This window comes from Balaenoptera musculus, chromosome 19 (genome assembly GCF_009873245.2).
Source record: "Balaenoptera musculus isolate JJ_BM4_2016_0621 chromosome 19, mBalMus1.pri.v3, whole genome shotgun sequence".
Classification (NCBI taxonomy): Eukaryota; Metazoa; Chordata; class Mammalia; order Artiodactyla; family Balaenopteridae; genus Balaenoptera; species Balaenoptera musculus.
Genome location: NC_045803.1, coordinates 49,295,520 through 49,322,972, shown reverse-complemented (window position 1 = coordinate 49,322,972; position 27,453 = coordinate 49,295,520). Strand labels below are relative to the sequence as shown.

At 37.9% G+C, this 27,453-nt stretch overlaps 1 protein-coding gene across 4 annotated transcripts in view; it reads right to left on the bottom strand.

The window, feature by feature from the left end:
• The window catches only part of CNTNAP4 (contactin associated protein family member 4), a 257,943-nt gene that overhangs the window by 9,715 nt on the left and 220,775 nt on the right, over positions 1-27,453 (bottom strand). For 3 of the 4 annotated variants that reach the window (XM_036835023.1, XM_036835026.1, XM_036835025.1), the window contains 6 exons: positions 25,018-25,188; positions 24,095-24,313; positions 12,291-12,530; positions 10,627-10,851; positions 9,194-9,327; positions 8,266-8,353 (listed from right to left, as the gene is read on the bottom strand). In XM_036835023.1, the coding sequence (XP_036690918.1) occupies positions 8,266-8,353; positions 9,194-9,327; positions 10,627-10,851; positions 12,291-12,530; positions 24,095-24,313; positions 25,018-25,188 (1,077 nt within the window). The remainder of the gene's footprint in view (positions 1-8,265; positions 8,354-9,193; positions 9,328-10,626; positions 10,852-12,290; positions 12,531-24,094; positions 24,314-25,017; positions 25,189-27,453) is intronic. The other variant, XM_036835024.1, reaches the window with a different exon arrangement.

The following is a 27,453-nucleotide window of genomic DNA, read 5'->3' as shown; positions in this document are numbered from 1 at the left end:
ACAATAAACATGAAACAGGAATGGATGAAAATTCTGAAGACTGATAATGCTATGAAGAAATAAATTAGAAAATGTGATGGAGTGTATCTGGAACAGAAATTTATCTTGATGGATTAGGGGATTTTTTTGTGTGTCTGTTTTAAGGATGACTCTGCCCAGCCCTATTCTCTTAATCGCCTGTAGACGTCACTCCAGCATCTTCTGGCTCTATCACTTCTTTTTTAAACTTTGTAAGATTCCCTGTGATTTAGGAATTTTTATCAGATTGTCCCTGCTGTTTATCTTCTCTCATCTATTACGCATAGACCACGGTGGCCCCTTTTAATCTGCAGACACAAGGTTTTTCTTCAGCTTGGAAAATTTCATATGCTGTGCAAGCAACTACTGTTTCACTTTCATCCTTTTTATCCTTCTGGACTGCTGAGTATTCACGTTGGGTCTCCTCTGCATATTCTTGAACTGCTTTTAATCTCCCTCCTGATTTCTATCTTTTAGGACTTGTTTTTTGTGTGGGTCAAGTGCGTCACTCACTGGCTCTTCCAGGGGATGATTTCAAGTATCCACAAAGATCATTCTTTTTTAGTCTGGAAAAATCATACTTTTAGCTCCTCTAGGTCTTTTTGTTGCTTTGTTAGAATTTCCTTACAATGCTCTTACTCAATTTCATTCAGGATGGGCTCTGTCTCCTTGAATAGCTTAATTCTGGTTGTTTTGGTTTCTCTCCCACTTGACTGCTGTTGAATCAAGGGTTGTATATAGGGCTGTTTTTCTCATCTGCTAGTTGATTCTCTGTCACTGCCTTCCTTAGGTGGCTGACAGAGAAGGTAGACAGCGTAGCAGCTGTCCTTGTCAGTGAAGCTGCCATCCAAATGCCCACCCAACCTCAGGATAGAGAGGACATGGTCCAAATTTCAGGATTCAGGAAATCCTCACATTTCAGGTCATTCTCTCCTCGGCAAAGAGGGAACACAGAAGCACTGAGTTTTCAATGCTGCCCTTTCCCCATGGGGTCCAGGGCTCTCTGCAAGCCAAGCATTTTCCAGGATCCACACAATTCAGGGTCTCCCTTAAGACTCTTCTAGGCTGGTCCCCAGACTCCCTTCCAACCAGAAGCAGGGAGTCTCACAACACTGTCTCACTGGCAGCCCCCAGGCACCCCACCTGGCCGCGCTAGACCGTCAACTCCCTTGTTTCAGGAAAGTCAATGGGTCGGAACTAGAATCTGGAGAGAAAGGGAACTATGGGACTTTGTATCCATCTTCCCAGAGGTGAGTCCAGATGAAGTTAACAGCTATATTAAGTTGCTTATAAGCAGTACATAGTATCAGAGAGCTGCACTGACAACCGTGTTCATAAAGCCAGTGAACAAAAACATTTATCTTTCCTATTATCTGACTCCTGAAATGCCAACAACATGTAAGGGTTAGAACAGGACAGGTGGGGGAATTGAAGATAAATGCCTCTTACTTCATTGAAATCCTGATAAGACAATTATGTTTGGGATGTTTCCGGTTAGAAAAATTCTTAACTGACTCAGATTTTGCAGGTGGTCTTGTCTGTTAAAAAGTTAGCCTCAAGTGTATCTTCCAACCAAGGGAATGGCTTCTGCTTTTGCAAAGAAATCTACCAAAAGTTCTACAAGAAAATAGAGTAACAAGAAAGTAAAATTCGTACGAAGCGTCTTTCTATTTATTACCCAGAGAGAGGACTGCTTCTGGAAAGGATATGAAGTAAATGAAGAACAATTAAAACAAGAAGTGCTTCATGAAACTTCCTGTGGCTGTCAAAACAACAACAACAAAGATAAACAAAACAAAACAAATAACTCAAAAGAAACCTAAGTAGTTTGGCCATACCTATGGAAAAGGGGCCACCTTAAAAAAGGATCTCAATACCTTTAATCCATAAAGATAAAGAAAGCTTGCCAGAAAATGGTGCAATGAATCAGAAGAGCAGTGCTAATATCCAGCAGGACATTTCTACCATCATAGGCAATTACAACAAGGATTCAACAACAACAAAAGTTGGTGGAAAAGTCAAATGGCAAAGCAGACAGCAAATACTGTGTGGATAAAGGAGCAGGTTTTTTTATAAACAGTATTTATTTGCCAACCAAGCCTGCTGCTCTGAGATACAACCTTGAGAACCTGATTAATGTACAAACTATTTATAGTGAGGCATCTCGGGGTAACCTGAGCTTCTCTTTTGCTTTCAGCATGACCTGTGTCATCTGAAGTGTCATTTGACTGGACATTTACAAAATCACAGTGTCCTTAAGTAACTGAATTAAACTTTCTTATGTACCCTTTGGCTTTGAAGCAGGTTTTACATAAAATGTCCCTGAGACTGAAGTCCGTTCCTGAAGCTCTTCTGAGGAGATGCCGTCGACATCCTCTTCCCTCTGACCACATACTTTATTTACATCTGGCCTAGATCTCCATTGCAGAAATCTGAGTTACTTCCTGGCTCTGCAGCCTCAGAAGAGATAAATGATCCCAATGTGGTCACTGCCTTTAAATATACCAAAGCTACTGCTCGCAATGAGTGGAAACATCTTCAGGCTTTTAGAAAACTCTTCTAACATAAAAAACAATCTGTAAACACAACTCAGAACTTAATCTAATGAGTTTTGGATAAACAAGGCAAATGAAATGCAGCCTATTAATTAGGGAGGAATATGAACCCAGTTTATCTGATGCAACCTGGCTCTTCCCACCATGATGTACCCACTGATTTTTGCTGTCAGTATTCTTGCACCATTACATACCTGACATAAAAAAGTAATAAATAGTCGTAAACTTCACTCAGCCTCTGAATAGTAATTTTCAGTCATTTTGTAATAGGTTAAATTATATCATTTTTCAAAATGTGGGCACATTTGCTATGAGATGCTTTATGCAATTTCAAGAGTATGCAATGATCTTAATTGAGATTTTTTTTTTCATGTGGTGGAATTGTGACCCAATAAAAGCTTAATGAATTAGCAAAACAACTTTATACCTGCATACCTCCTTTGATTAATTACATAATTACATCGTAGAGAGATGTCTCTTTATATAATCTTTGAGTAAATAGGTCTCTTAAAGGAGCCGATTGAGGAATCATTCACTTTGGCCTCAGTACTTAACACATTTTGAACATGCTTAACAAAGAAACGCCATCAGGCTGCCTGCGTCTTCAGAAGGAAGAATAGAAAGAGAGGAATTGCTTTCTCTCTGTCCTCCAGTACTCATTTCTACAAATGAGAATGGACTGTAGGAACACTTTTTGGCTTCAATCATCGTTAACAAGCATTACTGGCAGCTATCAAGCAAGGAGGATAATTTATAGGTAACAATATCTTACTCTGATGACATGGAAACCATCTCTAACCCTCTTTTATACTTAACAGACAACACGAGCAGAATTCACATTTCACTGTCTTTCTTCTGACTAGTGCTATAGACCATCATTAGGCTGGCCGGTCCAGTATCTCTTTGCCGTGGCTGTGCCCTCTCTCCACCCCAAAGGTCCTGTATCCGTACCTCCTGTCAATTTCATCCTCTCTCTCTCATCCATCAATGCCTGGTCTTTAATAAATTCATGCACACAATAATGTAAGTCCCTGATCATGGCTTTATTTTTTACTTATTCCTGGTGCAGGTACATTTTAAAGCACGTCAGTAATCAAAGAAATAAACAATTGCTTTCTCCTTTTTATTTTAGAAATTATTTGAGTTTTATCATTGTATGAAAGCTTCTAGATTGTGACAGCTGATAAATATATAATTTGGGATTTGTGACTTTGGCTTTTATCATTTAGCATTTTTTGCAGTGTAAGTTGAGCTCTGTTTTACGATGTTTGACGGCCAAGTGAAAGTGATGCAGGTGACATCCTTGTCAAAGGCGTACACTTGCCCGTCCCACCTGGAGCGTGTACTCATGATTATATGTGCCTCTGACAAAATCCCACTGTCTACCTTATCATTTGCTCCATAATTAAAATCAGATAATATGCTTCAGCCTCATGAGTGCTCTTTGCTTTTGGAACATGACACTTCTGATCGATGCTCAGGTATCACGATGAGGAGAAAAGCTGTTTTTAAGTTTCTAGGTATGGCCAATTCAAAATGATACAGCTGACTGTCTGGAAATGATTAAAGCTGCCACAAGGATGAAGTCATGCTAAGTACTGAAGATGGTCTATGACATTTTAATTATTAAAATATTCAAAAATCAACCTGATGAATACAAAAAAGTGATTTTAAGTAGATGCCTTACTTTTCTTGCTCTAAACTATACTTCTCTTTTAAAACGTGCTTTTAAAATAACGCCTCCATTATCTTAAGAGACGTTTCACAATATATTTACAAAATTGCAGTGCCCTTAGGTTACCTGGCTCATGTTTTTTCCTCACGTCTGGGCTCTTAAGTGAGTTTTACATGAACGGTTCCTGACACATTGAGATTGTTCTCAAAGCTCTTCATCGGAGACTGAGTAGATGTCCTTTCCTAGCTGACTACAGACTTTATTTACATCTGGGCTAAACCTCCACTGCACTAAGCTGAGTGTACTCCCTGGCTCTATGGCCTCAGAAGAGAGAAATGATCCTTAATGGTCATCAGTCACCTCTAACATACAAAAGCTACTACTCAGGATGAGTGAAAATAATCACCCAGCTTCTACTCAAATAAATCATAAAACGATTCTAACATACAAAAGTATCCAGATGCAGAATCCAAAGTTTAATTTTATAGTGAATTTTAAATATGAAAAGCAAATTTAATGTACTTTATTGAATACAGGAGTATCTAAATTGAGCTGCTTGGCAAACAGCTGGATCATCTCACCCCGGCTCCCAACTACTAATGACTATTAATGCCAAAGTTATTGAGTCTTTAAATATTTTAAGTGTAGTAGGGAGTTAGAGATGGTTTCCATGTCATCATAGTACAGCTTGATATTATTTCTAAAATTTACCCTCCTTTTCAACATCTGCTAGTAATGTTGATTAATAGTGACAATAACCCAAAATTATTCCCATGATTCTTCCTAAGTTTAAGAAATGAGTACTGGAGAAAAGTGAAAGTGGGGAAGAATTTCCTTTATTTCTGGGTTTCCATCTAAAATGGCAGTGGGGGCTTCCCTGGTGGTGCAGTGGTTGAGAATCCGCCTGCCAACACAGGGGGCACAGGTTCGAGCCCTGGTCTGGGAAGATCCCACATGCCGCGGAGCAACTGGGCCCGTGAGCCACAACTACTGAGCCTGTGCGTCTGGAGCCTGTGCTCCGCAACAAGAGAGGCCGCGATAGTGAGAGGCCCGCGCACGGCGATGAAGAGTGGCCCCCGCTTGCCGCAACTAGAGAGAGACCTCGCACAGAAACGAAGACCCAACACAGCCAAAAATAAAATAAATAAATTTATAAAATGGCAGTGGATGGTCATATCCTTAAGTCTTTGGTTGAAATAGGCAAATTATAACTCCAAAGAAAAAACGGGTTAATGGTTTTTTCTGCTCCCTTAAAAGAAATATTCAGAAATTATAAAACGAAATAAGTATTTAATTTTTTTTTTTTTTTTTGGCTGTGCTGCCTGGCTTGCGGGATCTTAGTTCCCTGACCAGGGATTGAACCCGGGGCCCAGCAGTGAAAGTGCCGAGTCCTAACCACTGAACCGCCAGGGAAGTCCCACAGTATTTTAATTTATTTTAATTTGTAGGATAATTTGGAACTATTTTTTCCCAAGCAACATAGGGTACATTACACTCAATTAGATACACAGGAACATTTTGTATAGTGATTATCTGTATGCCCACTAACCATAAATTCTGTGAGGGCAGATGCAGTGTCTGCCTTGATGAGTGGCATTCTCTGTGTACACAACCGGTGATCACAAAGTATGTGCTAAATGAACAAGGGAGCCAAAGAGACTTACAAAAATGAAAAACATAGTTGATAAGTGTGGGCACATGAGAATGTGCCTTGCAGACCTCCAACTAGATGAGAGGAATTGACCAAGGGCCCCAGCTGCTGGGCTCTGAAATCCATCCTCTTACTTGGGCCAGTGCCTTGCTTCCCATGGGCTGTTCCCAGCCAACAGCTGATCATAGCAGGGACTCTAAGGCAGACCCATCCTTGGAAACATGGGTCTCCTCTGATGGATGACAGACTCATGGGCTCCCCAAAGACTGTTTAACCTTTGTTGACTGCACAGAAGTCTAGGATGCTTCTGTCTAACTTTCCCTCCCTCTCTCCTTCACTTGAAGGCAGAGCTGCATGGCATCTGACGGCTCTGCCAGTCTTGGCAAGCTCTCTCCCCACGTTCTCTTTCACAAGTGTCCCCTTAATAAAATCCTCACATGGTTAATTTTGTCTTGGCAATGGCTTCTTGGAGGACCCCGACTAACATAATAAGAAACTTCAAGATTGAGTAACTCTCTGGAAAACTACTAGTTCCATTTTAGCATCAGTTTTCTATAAATTAACATACCATATTACAACATAATAATATAGTACATAACATTTTGTTGTAAATTCATATACCACACCATATGACCATAAATTATTAGTCTCCTTTGAATTACAAATGATTTGAATGTAATATTAGTCCTTGGTCAAGATCCACACCTTAGGCACGTACCAAATAAATTCTTACTTTTGAACTTTAATCTTAATTTTCAGCATGAGTGATATGCATTTTAATAATACTCTGTTCTTGAATGAAAACATTAACATCTTTAATTCCTTATTAATCTGCGATATTCATTATAAAAAGGGAAACAAATATTTATATAATGAATGCTCTTATTCTACTATTTGATTAATATAATCCTCCTCATAAAATGCAGATCAGTTTCCCAATTGTTTTATAATATATTTGACTTATTTCTATTCACACAAAATATTTTCATCAGCAACTCTGGCATTAAATTTGAACATGTTATTTCTTCAAAAATATGATTTTATCAACATTATGCATAATTGTTAGAATTTTCTATCTTGTATTTTACATTTTTAGGTAAAATGCTTCATCTCAGACCTTGCTAGACTGAGGAGCTCTTGAAATCGGGATTTGCTATAATTATCTGATTTTTTAATTACTGTAGTTGAATTTATATAACTTATACTATGAAACTCACTTGGGATATTCCAATTAAGCTTCCAAATATCTAAGTAGTACTTTGCACATATTTTTTATCTCTACTATAGCATACTGGAAGAACAATGCAATTGATATTTCCCCTGCTTGTTTGGAGAATAAGAGCGTACAATACCGGTGCTTATCATAGTACTAGAAAGCCTATAAGTATTTACAAACTTAACTATTAATCTTCTCAAGGGCCAATATTTTGATCATTCACCCATAGGTTTGATCAAACATTCTCAAGATTCTGAGATTATGTACAGGGAATGCAAGAAATGATATATCAAGGTATAAGTAACTGAAAAGGTCAAAAAAATAAAAGATTCCATTTATTATCTTGGACAAAATATTCGAGGTTAGTGTCAAATATCAAACTAGGAATGAGAACCAGACTACAGAAAGTCTCCCACCCCCACTTTTATAACTAAAAAGAAAATCCCTTTTAAAATGTACTGCCCCTCTTTCCATTTAGTCCTTGCTGGCAAGTATAAAAAAAGCGTACATATTTTGCTGTTAAAATGGCAAGAGTATGTTTCTACTTCAGTGCTATTATCAGAAGTAACTAGTGGATAGAAATAAGAATTATGAGGCATTTAGATAGACACTGGGTTATACGTCATTGGGTTCTAGCAGGAGTGGCTTGGCCACTGCATCGCAACAAGGCAAACAGGATCCAGGCCACAACCTAAAGCATATTCACTAAGCAGCAGAAAAGCAATTGCTTTCTCCTCCATTTTTTTTTAGATCTAATCCTAGTTTTATCATTAGATAATGGTTTATGTATTTGGCAGCTGACTGATACACAGCCTGTTATTTCTACTTCTATTTGATATTCTTGAAGTGTGAGGGCAATACCGTGTTTCATTATGCTGGACTGACGCATGGCACACGCCAGAGTGGCATAACTATCCAAGTAACATGCTTGCTCATCTTGCAAAATGTCCCTACTCACGATTACATATACCCCTGAGAAAGTACAGCTTCTGCCTTGATTATCATTCACTTCAGAAATGAAATTACGCAAGAGATTTCTTTTGGCATGATGAATTTGCACGTGGCGTGTGTGTGTGTGTGTCTGGCATATGACTCTTCTGGTCCATGTTTATGCATCATGATTAGGGGAAAGGCCATTACTTTTACTTACCTAGAATCCTGCCCAGTACAAGGGATCTGACCGCACTGAGTTCTGTACCTGATGCAAGGTGGACTTGTCTCCTCGCTTTCTCGTCAATCTACAAAATTGTTACATGAGATGCAATCATCCAAACGGATGCCGTTGTTGAGAAGAGGCAGGAGGCAAAGGAAGACAAAAGAAAATGATAAAATAGGCAAGAGTTAATATGGCCCCAAAGATTTAGGAAAACAAAGTTTAAAGAGTTAGCCATTTATACAGGTGAATATTATTTTCTAAACTATTTCTATGCACCCTCAGATACCAGTGCACCCCACCTTCTATCCCCTTATATCACTCCATTTTTCTCCACTGTATAAGAAAGCCAAAATGGGGAAAACCAACAAAAAGATACAAGCTATTCTCATCTTGATATTTTTACTTAGCTGGGTATTTTCACTTGAGTCATTCAGCTAAGAAATTTTCCTCTATCTAGAGGGCTGAAACATTAGTGCTTTTCTTCAAAAGCTGGTAGAGTGAATAATTCAACTTTCTCTGCTGTAATTCACATCATTTTAAAATTTATTCTGATATTGCAATCATTAATTTCTGTGCTAGAATTATGGTTGCATGTACACCCATCTGAAGTAAACTGGTTTCATTAGAGTAGCAATGGTCCTACCAACAGCATATTATGCTAAACTAGAAAGCATTTCCTTCCTGAGTAAAGCAAAACAAATAGGAAAGTTTGGCAATTTTAAGTATCAAATATTAATAATATTTTGGACAGAATCTTATTGCTTAAAAAACCTGAACATGTCTGATGGTCTATGATCTATGCAAAAGCAGCAACTGAAAGGATGTCTTTGTTTAATCTATCCATTATCCAATTTCTGCTGTAGGTCCTTCTTGCTGGGGAGCATAATTTTAACCATTGCTTCTGCTGCATTTTCTCTATTACCTCCACAAAGACCACTGCTTCTTCTCTGTTAATCTTTATGTGGTGAAGCTGCCCATCAGCCATGTTTTTGAAATCAAAGTTAACAACATCAGGTTCTTGATATCTATTTAGCTTGTACCTGATCTGCAAACTTCCTAAAGTAGGGGGAAAAAGTTATATTTTAGTTAAAATTGTATTTTAAAAACTACTTAAAAAAACTCAAGAATCCTTTTTTGTTACTTATTAATTTCTGGGGGAAAATCCACAGTAGTTCATTTGGATGTACACTTTCCTCATAATCCCTAGAAGTCAGTTTCCATGTGAAAGTGCACTATTTTCAAAATCAAGAGCAAATATGCTGCGAATAAGCAGGCTTTTTCTTGCAAAATTTTGATTTGTCAAATATGTGATTAAGCATTTGCAAATCTCTGTACTAGCCTCTAACTTAAAAAAATAAGATTTCGTATATTATGAAGTGCCAAACTACTGTGGAATATTGCAATAACGTTGTTTCTATAATCTCATCTTTCAAAAAAAATATATCTACCATTCCTGAAATGCAACTGATGAATGGAATGATTATAAGCAAACACTACTCACTTAATTGCCTGCAAAGATGTCAATAAATTTACTTCACAGGATATCTTCCAGTTTAACAGAGAAAATGTCGTAATATATATAGATAAGCTTCAAGCTCAAAATGTATACAGTGAGGAGAAATATACTTATTGAACAGTATTATTTTTATTTTGATATTCAGTGCCCTTGGGCCATATTTGATTTAGTTGAAATAATATATTCACATGTTTGTATGTTCATTTGTTTTCCTCACCCAGAGGATTTACTCATAAAATTCTTATCTCTAATCCAGATAAAGGGAAGAGAATAATAACAGTAAGTGGTTTTCTGTAGCACACACGTCCTAAGCCACATACCATTACCCTGCGTCGATGTACTAGCATTTCCCATGACTACTTTATTGCCGACAATCAGAACCAACAGGTTATTTTGTGGACGTTTTCTTATACATAATGCTAGTTTGTTAACATTCTCTCAAAACTTCTCTACTTTGATTCAAAGGAAATTATCTGTTATGTACAAATAGGCATCTTATTTCAAAATGAACCACAAAACTGATACTGATATTCACATGGAATAGGAAAGTGATCCTAGCAATGATAAACTATAATAAATATTTTATCTACATAAATTAAAAATTCACACTGATTGTGTTAAATTACCAAAATTATAAAGCGATAAAGGCATTTTAAGTATTTTAAATAATCCTTTTAGATTGAGTTGATAGGACAGTACCGAAAAAACAAAACTGAATACACAGGACAGGAACACTTTTCTTCCTGTTTGTAGTTTGAGAAGTGGGAGCATGAGACGGATTCATATCGCTCCTGACCTAGTGTTCTAACCCAGTTTTCTCTCGTCTGAACAGCACTCACCATTTTTGGCAATGATAACGGAGAGGTATTCTTTATAAAAGGAGTTGACGTAGAGCAGCAAGCTCGGGGTCCGTGTGGTGCGGAAGCTAAACTTGATCGTTTCCCTGCTTAGCCTCATGTCACCGTGAAATGAAGCCGCGTGGGAGCTGGAATTTTTACTTAGGGAGTAATTTTCTTGAAAATTGTAAATCACAGATGAGCCAGATCCAAAATAGGCAGAAATCTCTGAAATGATATGCACATTTTACGTTAAAAAATTTAAGAAACAACGATGTTGTCTCAGTTACACTGGTACTTTTTAAATTAAAGAAATAACTATCCGAACTTTTAGAAATCATTTTACTTACACGAGATTAATATCCTAAATTCACACATAAACACACACACACACACACACACACACACACCCCAAATATATTTGTATAAAAGTGAAGAAGATGGTGGGAGAGGTAACTAGCTTGGGATCCCAGAACTCTGCTTTCCCCCATTACTATACAGGGCAGCTGTTGAACGTGAGCTTCAGATGATGCTCACGGATAATGTAGCAACATCTCCACTCCCTCAGAGCTTTAGGTTTTTGTTTATTATTTTTACTATCTATAGATACACGTTTTAGATACTACATAACATGTGGATGCAGAATAATATTCCCGATTACACTTAGCAAGATGAACTGGAAATCATTTAGATTCAGAAAATAAAGACATCCTCTTATAAAGACATGAGGATGCAAAGACAGGTCTTAGTTCTTACTTTAAACGTGAGAAGCATAGAACGGTAGCAGCAGTGATTGATTACCACAGGTTGATTTTAAACGATAACTTATTCCTGATAAAAAGTAGATGACTTGAAGAGTGCACTTTGGCCAACTTTCCATTAAATAATCTCAAATGCTTTCATTGCAAATCAGGGACTGCTTCAATTTGCAGCCAGTTTTCGTTAGTAAAGGTTCAGTAGCCCAGAAACACTTAAATAAAGCAACTGAATTAAACCGGTTGACATTTTTCTATGAGGAACTACAGCAAACGTTTGTCTATTCACGGAAGTCTGTTCAGAACGCTGAGTACTACACTCAGCTCGTTCCTTCTTCCATGACACGGATCAGTGAACAAGACCAGCTGAAAAAGAGTCCGCTGTTTCACTTCACCAACAGACAGTAGACATTTCACAGAGCAAAACGCCCGAGCATCTCTATTTTGTTACACATCAGTACTGAATGCAAACGTTATTTATATTCCTGGAAATAATATTTGTTTGGTAAAACAACAAAGCTTCCTAAATGTCTTTGCATTGTTGACCATCTTCAAAAATAGCAATAATGCTTTTAATGATTTGAAAAATGAGAACTGCTCATGGGACTGGTTGTTGACACCCATATTACTTAAGAGCATTAGCTGTAGATAGAAAAGTGCAGACTGAGCAGACAACACTCTACAACACCTAGAGGCGAGATTAGAGGGTTTATCATCAATAAACACAGTGTTTAAAGAACCGCGGCAAATATTTAAGTAATGACATGTCATTGGCATAAAATAGGCAATTTGCCAAAAAAAAATTCAGAAATGGAAATACTTTTGTTTCAAATAGCTACAGAGAAAAAGAACTGCAGGAGGTTTTATTCACGTTGGATTGTCTTGCTGCTGGGGCACCCGCGTCACACTCACCATCTGAGCAGAACGGGCCTGCGAATGCAGAGGAGGTGCAGTCACAGGAGAACCCGCTGGGCTTTTCCCTGCACTTCCCGCCGTTGTGGCACAACCTCCCGTAGCTGCTGCAGTGCCCTCTGCAGCCAGGCTCCACTCCGGGAGTCACCTTGGCTCTTTCTTCCAGGTCCAGGGCCATTCCGTTCAACTGCAGAGACCGAATGCATCCCAGAAAGCCCCTCTGTCGGGTGGCTGTTCCACCTAAAAGGGAAATACTGCAAATGCAAACACGTTCCTAGGTGTTTTGTTCAGGATTTTAAGACCAAACAAAACTGAGGCCTCACGGAGGGCGGCCAAAATCATGACCTTAACAGAGAACCGCTGGAGTCTGAAGAGCCAATATACTTTTTTTTTTTTTTTAAATTTTATTTATTTATTAATTTATGGCTGTGTTGGGTCTTCGTTTCTGTGTGAGGACTTTCTCTAGTTGCGGCAAGTGGGGGCCACTCTTCATCGCGGTGCGCAGGCCTCTCACTATCGTGGCCTCTCCCGTTGCGGAGCACAGGCTCCAGACGCGCAGGCTCAGCAATTGTGGCTCACGGGCTTAGTCGCTCCGCGGCATGTGGGATCCTCCCAGACCAGGGCTCGAACCCGTGTCCCCTGCATTGGCAGGCAGACTCTCAACCACTGCGCCACCAGGGAAGCCCCCCAATATACTTTTAGAAGCACGATTTGTGACAAAATAGAAGAATTCAAAAAGATAAAAGATAAAACATTGATTCATTTTTTTCCCCAAAGGTTGAATTTGTTATAGATTTGTTTTCTAAAAGGGTGTTATTAAACTTTAAATTGGAGACTTTTTTTTATCAGTCTCTTTATTTTAAAGAACAACTTAAAGGCTCTTTCATTCAAAATAACAGTGCTATGCATTGATATTCTTATGTAGAAACTAATCTTTTTCTTGCAATTTTAAATAAGCATATATTTGTGGGTAAGTGTGGTTTGTCCTTCACATTGAAACCTGATCCTGATGCCGGGACAGTTTTAATTTAGTGAGAACTATGAAGGAATCCTTGAGTTTTTCTAACTTGACTGTGCGTTGATGTGCTCTTTTGGTTGTTATCTTTTCATCAAAAACACACAGCATCAGATTGAGCACCAGAGTATTTGCTTCTGTCAGGCATATTTCCCAGTGGATTTTTTCTAAGTGTTCGACCAGTGTTCATTGTTTTAAGCTTGAAAAGATTCTCAACGAAATCCGGAAAGGGGATTAATGAGGACACACAGTGGTGTAACATTTATTGAATAATATATAACAACATGTATTTACCAAGTCACCCTTGAAGAGGTTTACAGTGTTTGGGTAGAATCAGACCCCGCTATTCTAAGGCAGAGGTTCTCAAACTTTACGGAATATGAGTACTACATGGAAAGGCTTCTTAAAATACAGGGTCAGGGGCTTCCCTGGTGGTGTAGTGGTTGAGAATCTGCCTGCCAATGCAGGGGACACGGGTTCGAGCCCTGGTCTGGGAAGATCCCACATGCCGCGGAGCAACTGGGCCCGTGAGCCACAACTACTGAGCCTGCGCATCTGGAGCCCGTGCTCCGCAACAAGAGAGGCCGCGATAGTGAAGAGGCCCGCGCACCGCGATGAAGAGTGGCCCCCGCTTGCCGCAACTAGAGAAAGCCCTCGCACAGAAACAAAGACCCAACACAGCCAAAAATAAATATAAAAACAAAACAAAACAAAACAAAAAACAGAGTCAGGGGCTTGTCCCAAGAAATATTGATTGTGTGGGCCAGAAAAAAAGCTGTGAATCTAAACGGTCAACAAGCACACAGGTGAACCTGATTCAGACAGTCACTTAAAGCACTATCTTAATGGGAATGTAAGCTCTGGGTGCACTTGCACATACATTGGTGCCCAGGAATACCATAAATTAATGCTCAGCATTTGAAGTAGGAATATAGTGTCCTAATCTAAATAATCTGGGCGATTTACCCAGAGACAGTTAGGTGGTCTTGGGGCCTCTGAAAAGGAGCTTCATCTTTGAACAGATGATGCTGCCTCACCTCCAGGATCCTATACCTGCTCTGTACCTGTTCTCTCTTCCCAGAACGTGTTAACCCTCCCTACCCCCCCAACCCTCCCACTTCATTTAGCTAGTTCCTAATCTAGCCTCATTTACCTAAGGTCTCCTATTCTCAGATTAAACAGGTTTTCTGGTTTTGTTTTTTTGTTTATTTTTTTGTATTTCAGAACCAAAATTTGGCCAGAAAGACCCTAAATAAATAAGTCTTTGTCATCATCTAGCAAGCTTTACTTTTGTACAATTTTCCTTGTATATTATCAGTGTATCTCCATCAAAATACACATTCAATAAGGGCTGTTTCAATCACACTATATCCCCAGAACAAAGAACAGTGCCTGACACATAATAGCTGTGCAATAACTATGTATAATTATAACTAATTATCAATTAATATTGATCATAACTACTAATTCTCAATTAATTTACTGTTAATAAATAATTAACACACTCATTCACTAAACCGATTGTACCTCAGAAGTAGGAGATGGGAGCTTGGTGCTTCAAAAGTTGAAGAGAGGTACAGCCTTTCCTCACAGGGATGTTTGGGTGCCTGGGACTGAGATTGTCAATAGAACTCAATGAATATTTCTGAATAAATTAATTCTATGGTTTTGGATAATGAAACACCATGAAGAGGACAATAAAAGAATTTCTGAGAATTCTGAACTCACGGTACTAATGCTATTTAGTCATATATTTCAAATGACTGTATTTAAATATCTGTATTCAAATGGCTTCAGTTGACATAATTTGTGCCTTTTCAATGAAGAATATGAAAGTTTTAAGGGTGTGGGTCATATTTTCTATTTATAAATCCAGATCAAGTATGGTATGGAGCCAAACATCTTACAATTCCAGTTTATGTGGGCAAGGAAGAGAGGGGTTGCTTTTATCCCAGAGTTTCAGAATTGCTGACACAATTGTTTCATCCCGCCTACATTTACTCAATCTCCTGCCATCCTTTAAGTCTCTCTTCTCCCCTTACCTTGAGGACATCTTTTCTCTTCCTTCCACTTCAAAGCTGCTGCTAACTCAACTCAGTAAGAATGTCTAGGGCTCGGTCAAGTTTGTGACAGAGATTCTTTCAGCATCCTTACTGGAGTTTTCTTTCCTGGGAAAGTAAGGCAGCCTGCAGCGTTGGTTTTAGCTTTGGCCCAGGCACTCTTTGGAGGAGGGCCAAATGCTGTGAAATCTGGATTAGAGGTGTATTCCTGGTGTATTTCACTGACTTCATGTTACAGTATTTTAAATCACAGTGTAGAGTTTATAGTACACAGTAACATTAAATCATGGCCTGTTATGCATTTGTCACTCTGAAACATCTATAGTCTCTCTGATTTAGGGGTTTGTCTCAGTCTACCAGTGACATAATAATAACTAAATAACCCAGAGTCCAACAACTGAATAATCCATTTTCATTGGTTCCAATTCATTCATTCTTGTTTGTTTTCTGCTGTTTTGTTTCAGATGGATGAGGAGCTAGAGGCATAGAAAAGTCCAGGGACTAGCCCATGGGCATAGCTGAGAAATTTTAGAATAAACACATTTAGTCAGAGGCAGAGTTAAGACTAAAATGTACAGTTGGCCTTTCGCTACAAGGACGCCCCTTTCCTCTCCACGTAAGAATATGGTCAAAGAAGAAAACTTCCATTTTCTTCTCCTCAGATCACTTTTGGTTTGAATGGCATTTCAGTTCTGCAAGCTTCACTTAGCAGCTCTTTCCTGGACACTGCCTGACATTGGAGGTACAGAGTTATATGCAACAAATCGTGGTCTCAGAGATCTCACAGTCTAGTAATGGATTTAGACAGAGAGACGTGAGCACAACATGATGTCAGTGGCAGAAATAGATACCCCGTGGAGAGGAAGGTCAGAGGATGGGGATATTAACAGGTGAAAATACACATGTATACATGTGAAATATATGCCTAAATAGCATTCGTAATAGTGAGACGAAAATCAACACAGTTTTGTAAACAGGACTTAATGCTGTACTTTTAAAGAGTTAATGCTTGCCTAATCAAACAGTTTTAAACTACATTTTTAAATTACCAAGAAAATGTAATGTCTAATTAGATATAAACATTTGCAGCACACATGTACTGAGGATTCTTACTTTACCATTAGGTTTCAAGTTAATAACCTTTTATTTTAAGATGCAACTGTTCAGGAAAACACGACTAATGTAAATAGGATTGGGCTTGAAAGCTTAATTAAAGATTCCAATGACTTTTCCAGGTTAGAGTATGTCCAATTAAAATGAGTTGCAGTTTGATTAATTGATTCTGGATGTTTCTGCTGAGTTATTGTGTTTGGAACTGCCTTCCAATTAATTTTCTATCAATTTACCTGCCATATTGTATCAGATATAATGGATTCCGTAACTTCACAAACACTGAGTATTCTGTGAAACAAATACCCAACGTTTCTATGTGGATGAATATAACCGAATCTGTTCCCTTACATAACAGTATTGGGATACTGCACCTAGATAAGTGCGCAAGGTGCTGAGTAGAGACTGAGGCCAATCCCTTTATCACATTCCACACTCTCAGGAAGTTAGACTAAGTGACAGATGCTATTGTCACAGAGTACAAGCTGGCTCTTTCCTATGCCAATTTTCCACTACTTTTGTGGCAGGAAGACCTTTCATTTTTTAATGGCAAATTATTTATGTGCTGTGCTTGAATATTATTGAGGATTAACTGGGAACAACTGTGTAATTTGCCCAGGGGCCTTAGAGGAAAAAAGAAATCAAGATCCCCACACTTCTCTTTAAAATCCAAAGTTACAGAAGCTTGTCAGAGTACAAGGGTTCTCTGTGACCAGGGTGCTGTGCAGAGAAAGGCACGGAAGGCCCCGATCATGGGTCACCTGGGGGCAGGGAAGTGACTGGGGCATGAGGGCTGGGCCAGGACCAAGTCAGCGGACTGACGGGAAGAGTGGTCCTCTGTACATCACGCGTTGGACCTTCAGTCCTGTCCTTCCCAGCCATCCCCTATGTCTGGGGAAGACGCAGCCCTGCAGCAATGATGGTATCAGTTAGTGTAGAAAGCTGTGAGACTGGAAGCCCAGCTATAATTTTGCCATGGAATGCTCCTCACTGAGCAAAGCCCTGGGCGGGCTGGGAAGAGGAGGACTGTTCTCCCTCACGTTTAAAGAACGATCATGGTTGAAAGAGGCAGGTGGTGTAAGCAACCGTGTCACAGGCAGAAAGTTCAGTCACTTTTCCCTGAACCAGAGTCAGTGGTGAGCACACGTCCCAGTGGTAGTGGCAGCAGGAAAAAATGGGTCTACTCAGACTTAAGGCCACAGCAATGTCTGGTTTGACCGTACTAAGGTCTATTTCAAAGAAATGAATGTTGGTGGTATTAGTCATATTCTCTGATTTCAAGAGATCCCATCTGAATTCTGATTTTAGTCAACAGTCACTCAGATTTGCTCGCTAGACACAGAAAAGTACACCGGGAGCTTCTTTGGCTGATCATGAAAAAGACATCTCAAGGAGGGGAGAAGAAAATAATTGAAATAAATGATATGATTACATTAAAGAGAAATGTGACTTTTATTGCACTGCACTTTGGTAATGAGGGAACATATTTACGACTACAAAAGAAAATTAGTCTGTAATAAAAATTATTCAAACATAAAGTTGTTTGGCATTCTCTTGCTGTAACTATATTTTAGCCTATCAAAAACAAACCAAAAGCAAAAAATCTAGAATATATTATAATTAAGAACTTCTGCTCATCAAAAGATACCATTAACAAATGTGAAAATGCAATCCACAGAGAGAAAGGAAAATATCTGTAGTGAATTTATCTGAAAAGGACTCATCCAAAATATATAAAGAATTCTACAATTTGTTTTTAAAAGAGGACAGCCCTGTAGAAAATGGGCAAGAGATCTGAACAGCCACTTCATAAATGGCGCTGCCCAAATGGCCAACAGAGATTTGGTAGAGTCTCCTGATGCTTGGCATACGCTCATTCCTGTGACCCAGTAACTCCACCCCACGTACACACCCCACAGATATACAAGCATATGTTCACCAAAAGACCAGCACAACGATGTGTTTGTAATATGCAACTTTGAAAGTACACAAATGCCCATCAACAGTAAATAAATATCTTTGTACTGGCACTGCCAGTGTCCAAAAAGCTCCCCAGGCCATATGTATGACTAGGTTGAAAACCAGCTTTCAGAGCTTCAATATGCTTAGAGTTCAGCATTAACCTTTGAGTATGGCATTTAGAGATTGTTTGCTCTTGATACTTAATAAATATTTGTAGATTTGATGCAGTTCAAATGCAATGCAAATGACTCGTGAGTGTACGTCAGGAGTCCCTACTTCTCCTTCGGGCCCTGGTCCCAAAGTATCGAAATGAAGTTTGCCCCATTTAAAAACCTGCCAGTGAAAAATTTAGGCTGCAAACAAAAATTTTAGAGCTGGTTGAATGAAAATCAATTCAAGGCTAATTTAAGACGCTTCTAAGAAAAATGCTGAGTTTACAAGCCAAAACAGAAAGTGACCACTGTCACAATTCAGCTTAAAAAAATGATTGATTCTTTTCTCTGCCTCATTTCCGTGGTTGGAGCATGTCTGTGGGTGTAAAATCACAGCAGTGACTCTCAACATTGAGTCCTCAGTGTTTACAAGGTCAAGGGCATATGTTAATTACCCCAATCAGCATCATGTTGCTAAACTTCTTTTTTAAGGTTGGGAATAGCACCTCTGAATAGGACTACTTAACTAAGATATGTCATAAATCACACACATACAAAAAAGGACAAAGTGAGAGAACGTGAAAAGGTTGGTAAAGACCCAGTGCCATAATTTAGAACAAGAATAGAGAAAGATGGGCTACAAATAGGAGGGGAATCATCATTTTTACACCGAAAAGCAATGTAATGGTTGAGATTATTTGGGGGAAGGGAAGATGTTCATTGCATCGTTGTTATTGTTTCTCATCTGACTATCACACTACATTAATGTTAAATTTTTCATACAAGGATTTTTGTTCATTACTTTATTACTCCTTCACTTCGCATGCCATCCTACAGTTTAGATTAGTTGAAGATAGTTGTGCCAATATTGGGAACTGCAGGGATTGTTAAAGTCCTTCTGTTATAATTCTGTGGTGTAGGCTAACACTAGTTGAATCTCCAAAACTACCTATCATTTCCTTATTCCTGTTTCAGTTGCCAATAGTTGTTGCCCAGCTGAATCACGTTTTTAGTCATGCTTTCTATTTATTTTTACTGATTTTGCTCAGAAGTTAAAGCATTAGTCTTGCCTCAGAGTTTCACTCTGAGATGTGAACACACTTTATGATTGGTCTTTAGGGGAGAGAGTGAAGCAAGCAATGGAGATAATACATTGGATCCTTTCATGTTATCCTATTGCAGCAGTCACTTCTGAGAGACTGCCAAAAACTCTAATCTCAAAAAAAAGTAACGTTGACAAATATCATCAGCATGGGCCTGGCTATGGTAGCACAGGGAGCTTGAGAAAATAATTTAATTCAAAATTAACATATATTCAAATATCTGTAACATTCTACTTGTAGGTAAAAGTGTTAAAGATAGTATCTCAAACAAACAAATATCTACATTATCGAAGTTTCTACTGTTTCATATTTGTAGTACTATAAAATAACTTCATTTAGTATTTGAAATATTCCACAACAGGTTTAATGTTTTGTGCTATATTTGTTTACAAACAAGAAGGTGAATTTTTGGTAAAAGCTGCTAAATGCTGGGGTAATAACATAATCTAACTTTGACAGACTGATACTAACTTCGTCTTTCAGTTTTGCCCTGTATTTATAAAAACTGTGTTTCCACAACATTTAAAACATCGTCATCATCATCATGTGTCTGAATTTAAACATTTTTATTAGGGAAAAGAAAGTGACGCTGAAAACTGTAGACTTACTCTTTGCAATTATATCTATCTCATTCATTTGTCCTGATACCCAAATACAAATGACAGTCGTTATGCACGGTTGAAAATACTGATTAGTCATAATTATTTTTTAATATGCATGGGTGAGCTACAAATTAAACTCTTGAACCTGTAAGTAAGGGAAATGAAATTGCCCTTTAAAATTTTAACCAGAAAATCAATTATATTGGCTTAAAGCAGAGCCAGTCACCCAAGGATCACTGGCTCTGAGAGCAGACTTAAGTCCAGCAATTTGAAGGTATTAATACATGGGGAAACAGTTTCGAAGAGAATGTCCTTCTACATCTGACGCACTGGCACAGAACATACGAACAAAGCAGCCAGGTTTCCTGGTGAGAGTGTGATTATGGGGCGGGTGGAACCTCATTGAAGGAGGTGGGATATTTTCTCTGGACTATGAAGAATAACCAGGGGTCTTTTCCAGCCTGGCACAAGTGTGGTCTGTATTGTATATGTGGGACCGGGGAACAGCTTTAATCATGCTACAAGTTAGGATTAAGGAAGAAAACAAGAAAAGTTAACTTCAGGTGAAATTAAAGACTGAGAAATGATGTGAGTAACGCAAAGACCTTGCCGAAGGATATTAGCAGGAGTAAAAATAGTGAAACACTAACAGCGATAACCGACTCACTAGCAAGTGCTGTGCATCTCCATGTAAAATATATCCCAACTCTCTTTATCACCATTTCCCCTTTAGCCCGTGCCACCACGATCTCTCATGGGGACTAATGCTGTGGCCTGATTCTACCCTTTCCTTCCATCCATTTTCCTCACAGCAGTAAGAGAGAACGTGGAAAACGTAAATTAGACCATGCCACTCGTCTGATCCTTTAGAACAAAATCCAAATTCCTCACCATGGCCTTTGCACCATCCTCCTCTCACACCAATTCTCTCCTCAGCCACCACGACTTACTCCTTAACTCCCGAGAAGCTCATTCCCACCGCCTGGAATTCTCTTCCTTCGGATATTCCCAGGGTTCCCTCTTCTGCTTCATCTTGCCTCTGTTCCAATGTAAGGTCCTCAGAGAGGACTTCCATGAACACCCTACTTGACATAGAAGCCCCCCAAACCAAACTGTTGCCTGACGCCTTACTTTACTTTTTACTTTATTGTATTTATCATTATCTGAAACTTTATATACATACACACACACATACAGACATATGTGTGTATGCATGCCTGTGTATATGTAAATTGTTTATATATATATTTATATACATATTGTTTTTTTTTTTTAAATAAATTTATTTATTTATTTATTTATTTATGGCTGTGTTGGGTCTTCGTTTCTGTGCGAGGGCTTTCTCTAGTTGTGACAAGCGGGGGCCACTCTTCATCGCGGTGCGCAGGCCTTTCACTGTCGTGGCCTCTCTTGTTGCGGGACAGGCTCCAGACGCGCAGGCTCAGTAGTTGTGGCTCATGGGCCTAGTTGCTGTGTGGCATGTGGGATCTTCCCAGACCAGGGCTCGAACCCATGTCCCCTGCATTGGCAGGCAGATTCTCAACCACTGTGCCACCAGGGAAGCCCTACATATTGTTTTTTTATTCTGTCTTAGTTTTTACTCTTTTATTGGCTGCCTCTTGTCTCTTCCACTGAAACATACTCTTACGAAGGCCGAGAACTACTTTTGGTCTCGGTAGTGCTACATTAAACCAGCTGCAATTATTACTAGTTTTTTACTACTTTTCACCCACTTTATGCTAATTCAGTATAATCTTTTAATTATAATTTAAATTCTATTGAATCTTCCTACAGGGGAAAGGTATTTTCATCTAGAAAAAAAAAATGTTGATTTGTTTGACAGTAATGTTGTAAATTGACAAATTACTATTTTGTCTTGTATGTATTATTCTATTAGCTTGGTTGGGGCCCTTTCCTAAGAGTGGTTCACTCTTGCAGTAGAGGTGAAGATGAAAACAGACCCTTATGTGGCCTCTTGACAGCCAAAAATGTGCCTCTACCTAAGGCTGCAAGCCTTTTTTTTTTTTTTTTTTACATGAGTCCGTCTTTAATATTATCACATTAACCACTTCAATTTACTCAGTTACCTATGAGTAGGAAGGAGGGCACTGTATAAAGAGATTTTTATTAATAGATGTAACCTTTTTTTCAGAGATCTTTCTTTCTGCCTTTCCTTTTTAATTTTCAACAACTTTGACTTAAACATAAGATAGATTTCAGTTTTTAAAACTTTCAAGTAACACAATCATCCTTGAATTTAACACATGTAGGAATGTCAAAAGCCTAACCAACTGCCTCCATAAAGATGAAATCTCTTAGATCTTATTAAAATTATAACACATGACTGATGGCAAAAGACTCAAGTCTGTTCGAACACACAGTTGTGTGTCATAACAGTACTTCTATTCATTACAACTACCCGAAACCAAATAAGGCTAGAATTCCCATCAGACACAATATATAGTGACTCCATTTCTATGAAGTTAAAATTCATACGAAGAATGAAAGGTCATGCACAGGCAAACTGCAGCAGATTTCACTGAAAAATTCGAGGACTGTTTCAGCCTTCTCAATTTCTAAGAATAGTAAGGCTATTTCCTAGATCCTGACAGATTTGAAATTGCCATACCTTTTGTTGTGGCCATCTCTTATTTTTTGTAACTCAAGAAATATCTGTGTCAATTTCCTGACTGAGCTCCTAGCATGTTATTAAAAGAAAAGTTATGTATTTCTTTTCATGGTTTCTTTATGATTTCCATACCCTTAAATAAGCTTCATCCTTCGCAGTGAGAGAGAATAAAACAAGGCTGTTAAGCAAGAGAAGACGTAATGGGGACCTGATGAGAATTTTCTCCTAAAACATAACTCTTACAAGTGCTTGAAATATAATTTCTGATAATTTACAATTTATCCTGCTTGACAGCGTTGCTGTGTCCTCATTTACACTAAAATGTATGAAAAGTGATCAAGACATAATTCCTTGAACTTTATGGTCAATAAGTTCTGTTAAGTAATTAGCAGAGATGTAAAATAAAACAAACACACCCAGGAGGATTCTGCTATCAAGTCTCTAAAATAACAAGTGAATGTATTTAGAAAATAAAGGAACAACGTTTGGATATAAATATGAAGTAGGTGGTCACAAGACATGAGAAAAACAGGGAAAATAAGGGACACCAGAAGAACTGGTGAAACTGGTCAAATCATGGATCCTACACACTTTGCTCATGCTTTTTTTTTTTTTTTTTTTTTTTGCCCTGCTATTGGCCTGTTTTACACAGGGGTCACTGGTTGGCATCAGCTGGATTTACAAGGAAGGTTCTTCCACTTCCTGGGGAGAAGAGGTAAACATTTCCAATATTATATTAAAGATATTAATCTTAAAGAAAAACTGAAACAAGTCACATAATCTGTAATAATAAGAATGTTTATGTTAAATTTATACAGTGCTGTATGTCAATTATATCTCAATAAAATGGGAATGGAATAAAAGAATGCAGGTTTAGGAATTAGTCAAACACAAATTTGAATTTCATTTATTAGGTGGATTTCTGAAGACAGGTCATTTCAGCTCCCTGAAACTCAGTTACCTCGTCTGTAAAACAGGGATAATACCCATTTCACAGGTTGGTTACGAGGAAGTAATAAAACACCTGGTGCAGCCTGGAACATAGGTTCTCAATAAACGGGGATTTGGTGGTGGTGTTATCGTTATCTTCTAGTTGGTGTTATTTTATTTTGGCCCATCTCTGCACTTACGCCATGCAATTAAAGACAAACTGCCTAAAAGCAGGACTTACCCACAAAGAGCTGACTGTTGAGCTGTAGGAGGACATGCCCATCAGCCGGAGCAGGCTGCGTCCTTGGTGAGAGCTGATCCACTTGAACGGATGCCTCTTTCGTGTTCCTCTCAACCCTAACGTGGTGCCACTGGTTGTCGCTGAAGTGAGTGGGTGACTGCACCGAGATTTCAAAAGGCCCATTCCCCACATCGAATGAAAATGCCACGACTGCAGGAGCTGGAAATGTCAGACGTGAAGATTGTTCACATTAGTCCCCGTGGTGGAGAGCTGAGTCTTCAATACACTCAGGAATAGCACCATAGCATCAACGGTCACTAAACATGAAGACAATGGTTTGAACTCTATGGAAGGAACCATTGATGTCGGCACAGAATAGATGTGGAATGAGACAGTAAAATACATTTGTATTTTGGGGAAAAAATGGATTCTAAGAAATTCATCACCAGAGTTAATTTTTCATGGTGATAAAAATGAAAGCTATTTAGCCAGCGTAAGAAAACTAAATAGTATCTGGCATTTTATATAAAAATAATTTTGACAGTGATTCAAAGTTTATTTAATTTCAAAAGCATGCAATATGCATTTGATATCAAAATACTAATAGCAGTCTAGGAGGATATCAAAACAATACAGCTGGTTGATTTAATTAAGTAATTTTGAAGTTAACTGAGAATTTGGATTTTTAAAAATTTTTAATTCTTTGAATTTAAAAGACTTACGTTGGTTCTAGAGAAGACTAATAATTTCCCCAAATTATTATATATGTTAAATATCAAATAATTTTCTTGCAAAAACGCTATCTTAATATCATAGTTTTTTTCAAAAGGACACAATGAAAAGATTCAGCTGATAAAGCAGAAACATAGTACTTTAAAAATTAGTTAAAGAATTTACTCCTAAATAGAATCCCAAAGACTTACAGCGTAGCTCTATCCGTATAAAATCAGTAATCCCCAGGTTCTCTAAAAATACCCCAGATGAAGCTGTTGTCTTAAAAAAGAAAGACACATCCGCACTAAGTTCTCCGTGGAAAGTAGGAAAATGAAGGTATGAAGCCTCAGTATTGAAGGAAGCTGAATTCCAAAATAACCCTGTTTTTTTTTAAAAGGGAAAGATAAAAAAGGAAAACAAATTCATAAAATAAATGACATAACTATATTTTCTATTTTTTTTTTTGCAGTTTTACTCTTAAAATATTGCTAATTTATACAAACCTGCTTTTCTTTTGTCTGTTAATTATACAGTATACAAGACATGAAAACATGATTGGAGATTTTACAAGGTTGAAATTCTGGATCCTTCCAACATAGGAGAGGAAAGATCACTGCAGTAACAGTCTGAAAGTTATATTTCATATAAGAAAACTAACCTGCAGCCTAAATACCAAAGCATTATGATAAGATCTGCCAAACATTAATAGACATTTTTTTATAACTTGAAAATTTAAACACCTACATTACTTTGAATAACAAAAACTCTACAGAAGCTCAAAGTGTTTTTTGTTCTAATACTTCTAACATACCTTACAGAGTTACACCCCCAACTAACTGTTTTCATTAATGGGTTTTGTGATTTTCTAAACTGAGACTGGCAGTCAAAATATTCTCATCTAATTAAAGATCAAGACACTACTTACTCTGTGCTATGCTGATATTCTCATGAAAATGCTCTTTTCATTCAAAACTATCTTTTATTTTGCTTATAACAGTGAAGTAGGAAAAGGGTTCTCAAAATTTGTTTAAATGCTCAAAATAAGGAGCAAATGTTTAAAAATTGTAGTATAAAGTAAGACATCTGCAAAAATTATGTGGACTATAAAGTAAATTATAATTTCTGTCCAAATACAACTTCTTATTTTCACCTTCCCATTCATTTTTTTGGTTACATCTACAAGTTTCCACAAGTTTTCTTTTGAAAAAAATATTCTCGGGTCTTATAAAAACAAAGCATGGAAAAGAAAATACACATGCAGTGGCATGAAGTGACGGAAGTGAAATCCAACTGGATACATGTGGTTGATGAGAAGCATTATTGGAGAAATGAACTACGCATTGCCGCTGCCACCAGCAAGTTGTCGACACATCAAAAATAAATATACATCTTCAGTTTTAAGCAACTGCCATCATATGTACTCACAACACTGAATGAAATTCTACTAAATTACCTTCCTGGAAGAAAGACGTTTTGATCCTCTGAAGTTAGAACACAGGAATTTCAAAACAACGTTTTGTTACGTTAGCAGAGAACGGATACCTCGTTAAGTTAAAAGTCACGAACTTGACTTGGCTTCTATTTGTTCCTTAGATTATAATTTATTTTCTATAAATTCTGGATCCAAACAAACAGGGTTTACTTACATCTATTGTATTTTCTCCTGTATTTCCTATGGACCTGATTCAAAAGTCAATCCTCAGCTCATATGTGGACAATTTTAGAGCTGAGTTTATTCAGCTGAGAATATACTTAGAGGGCTTTTTTTTTTTTTTTTCTACAGCCAAATGAAACTGTATATTTTCTGAGTATGTCAAACTTTGCCCTTATTTCCATTTTGCAGCTATTTCTGTGCCTAGACATTTTGCTCTCTACGAAAGAGAGCAAGAAAAGCAAAATATCAAGCCAGGGGTAATAACACATTAGTGTTCTTAAAAGTTTTTACCTGACCTATTTTTAGAAGGAATTAAATGCCTTTCTGTTGAAATGTATGAACATTAAAATAAACCTGTAACTTTAAATTATGGAATTTTATTAAACCTTGCTCATTTGGAGTGATTACTAAGAGGAACACTCAGAATTACTTAAAGGTCTAAATTAGATATTATTACTATAAGAACATAATATCCCATTTGTTTCATTTTTATATCACAACTAACCCAATAAAGCATCATACAGAGGGCTTCAGGGAACTGGCTGAAACAGAGGAACAATTCTTTGAATTGCTGCTATTTTTACAATGAATGCTTCTACAGTAATGAAAACAATTTATTACCTTAGGTAGTTTAAACACTCACACACACATAGTACCACATTTATCTAGTTAGCAAACCTTATTTTACAGACTCACAATAGGTAAAAAATGAAGTAAGAACACTTTATTGAATTAAGAAATTGCTGCTAATTCACAACAACTATAAAGACAGGAAAGGCCAATATTTCCAAATGATAACTCAGCTCTTTACAGACTGTGCCAGGAAGCACCCAGGAGGATCTGGACTGCCTCTGAGAAAGGAGGGGCAAGAAAGAGGAAGCAGAGCAGAGCCCAGCACGCAGACACCAGCCAGAAGTGGCAGGTCTTTTAAAGAGAAGATTTCATGGCTGGGGTGGATTAAAAATCCCAAAGCTACACCTGGAGCAGACCA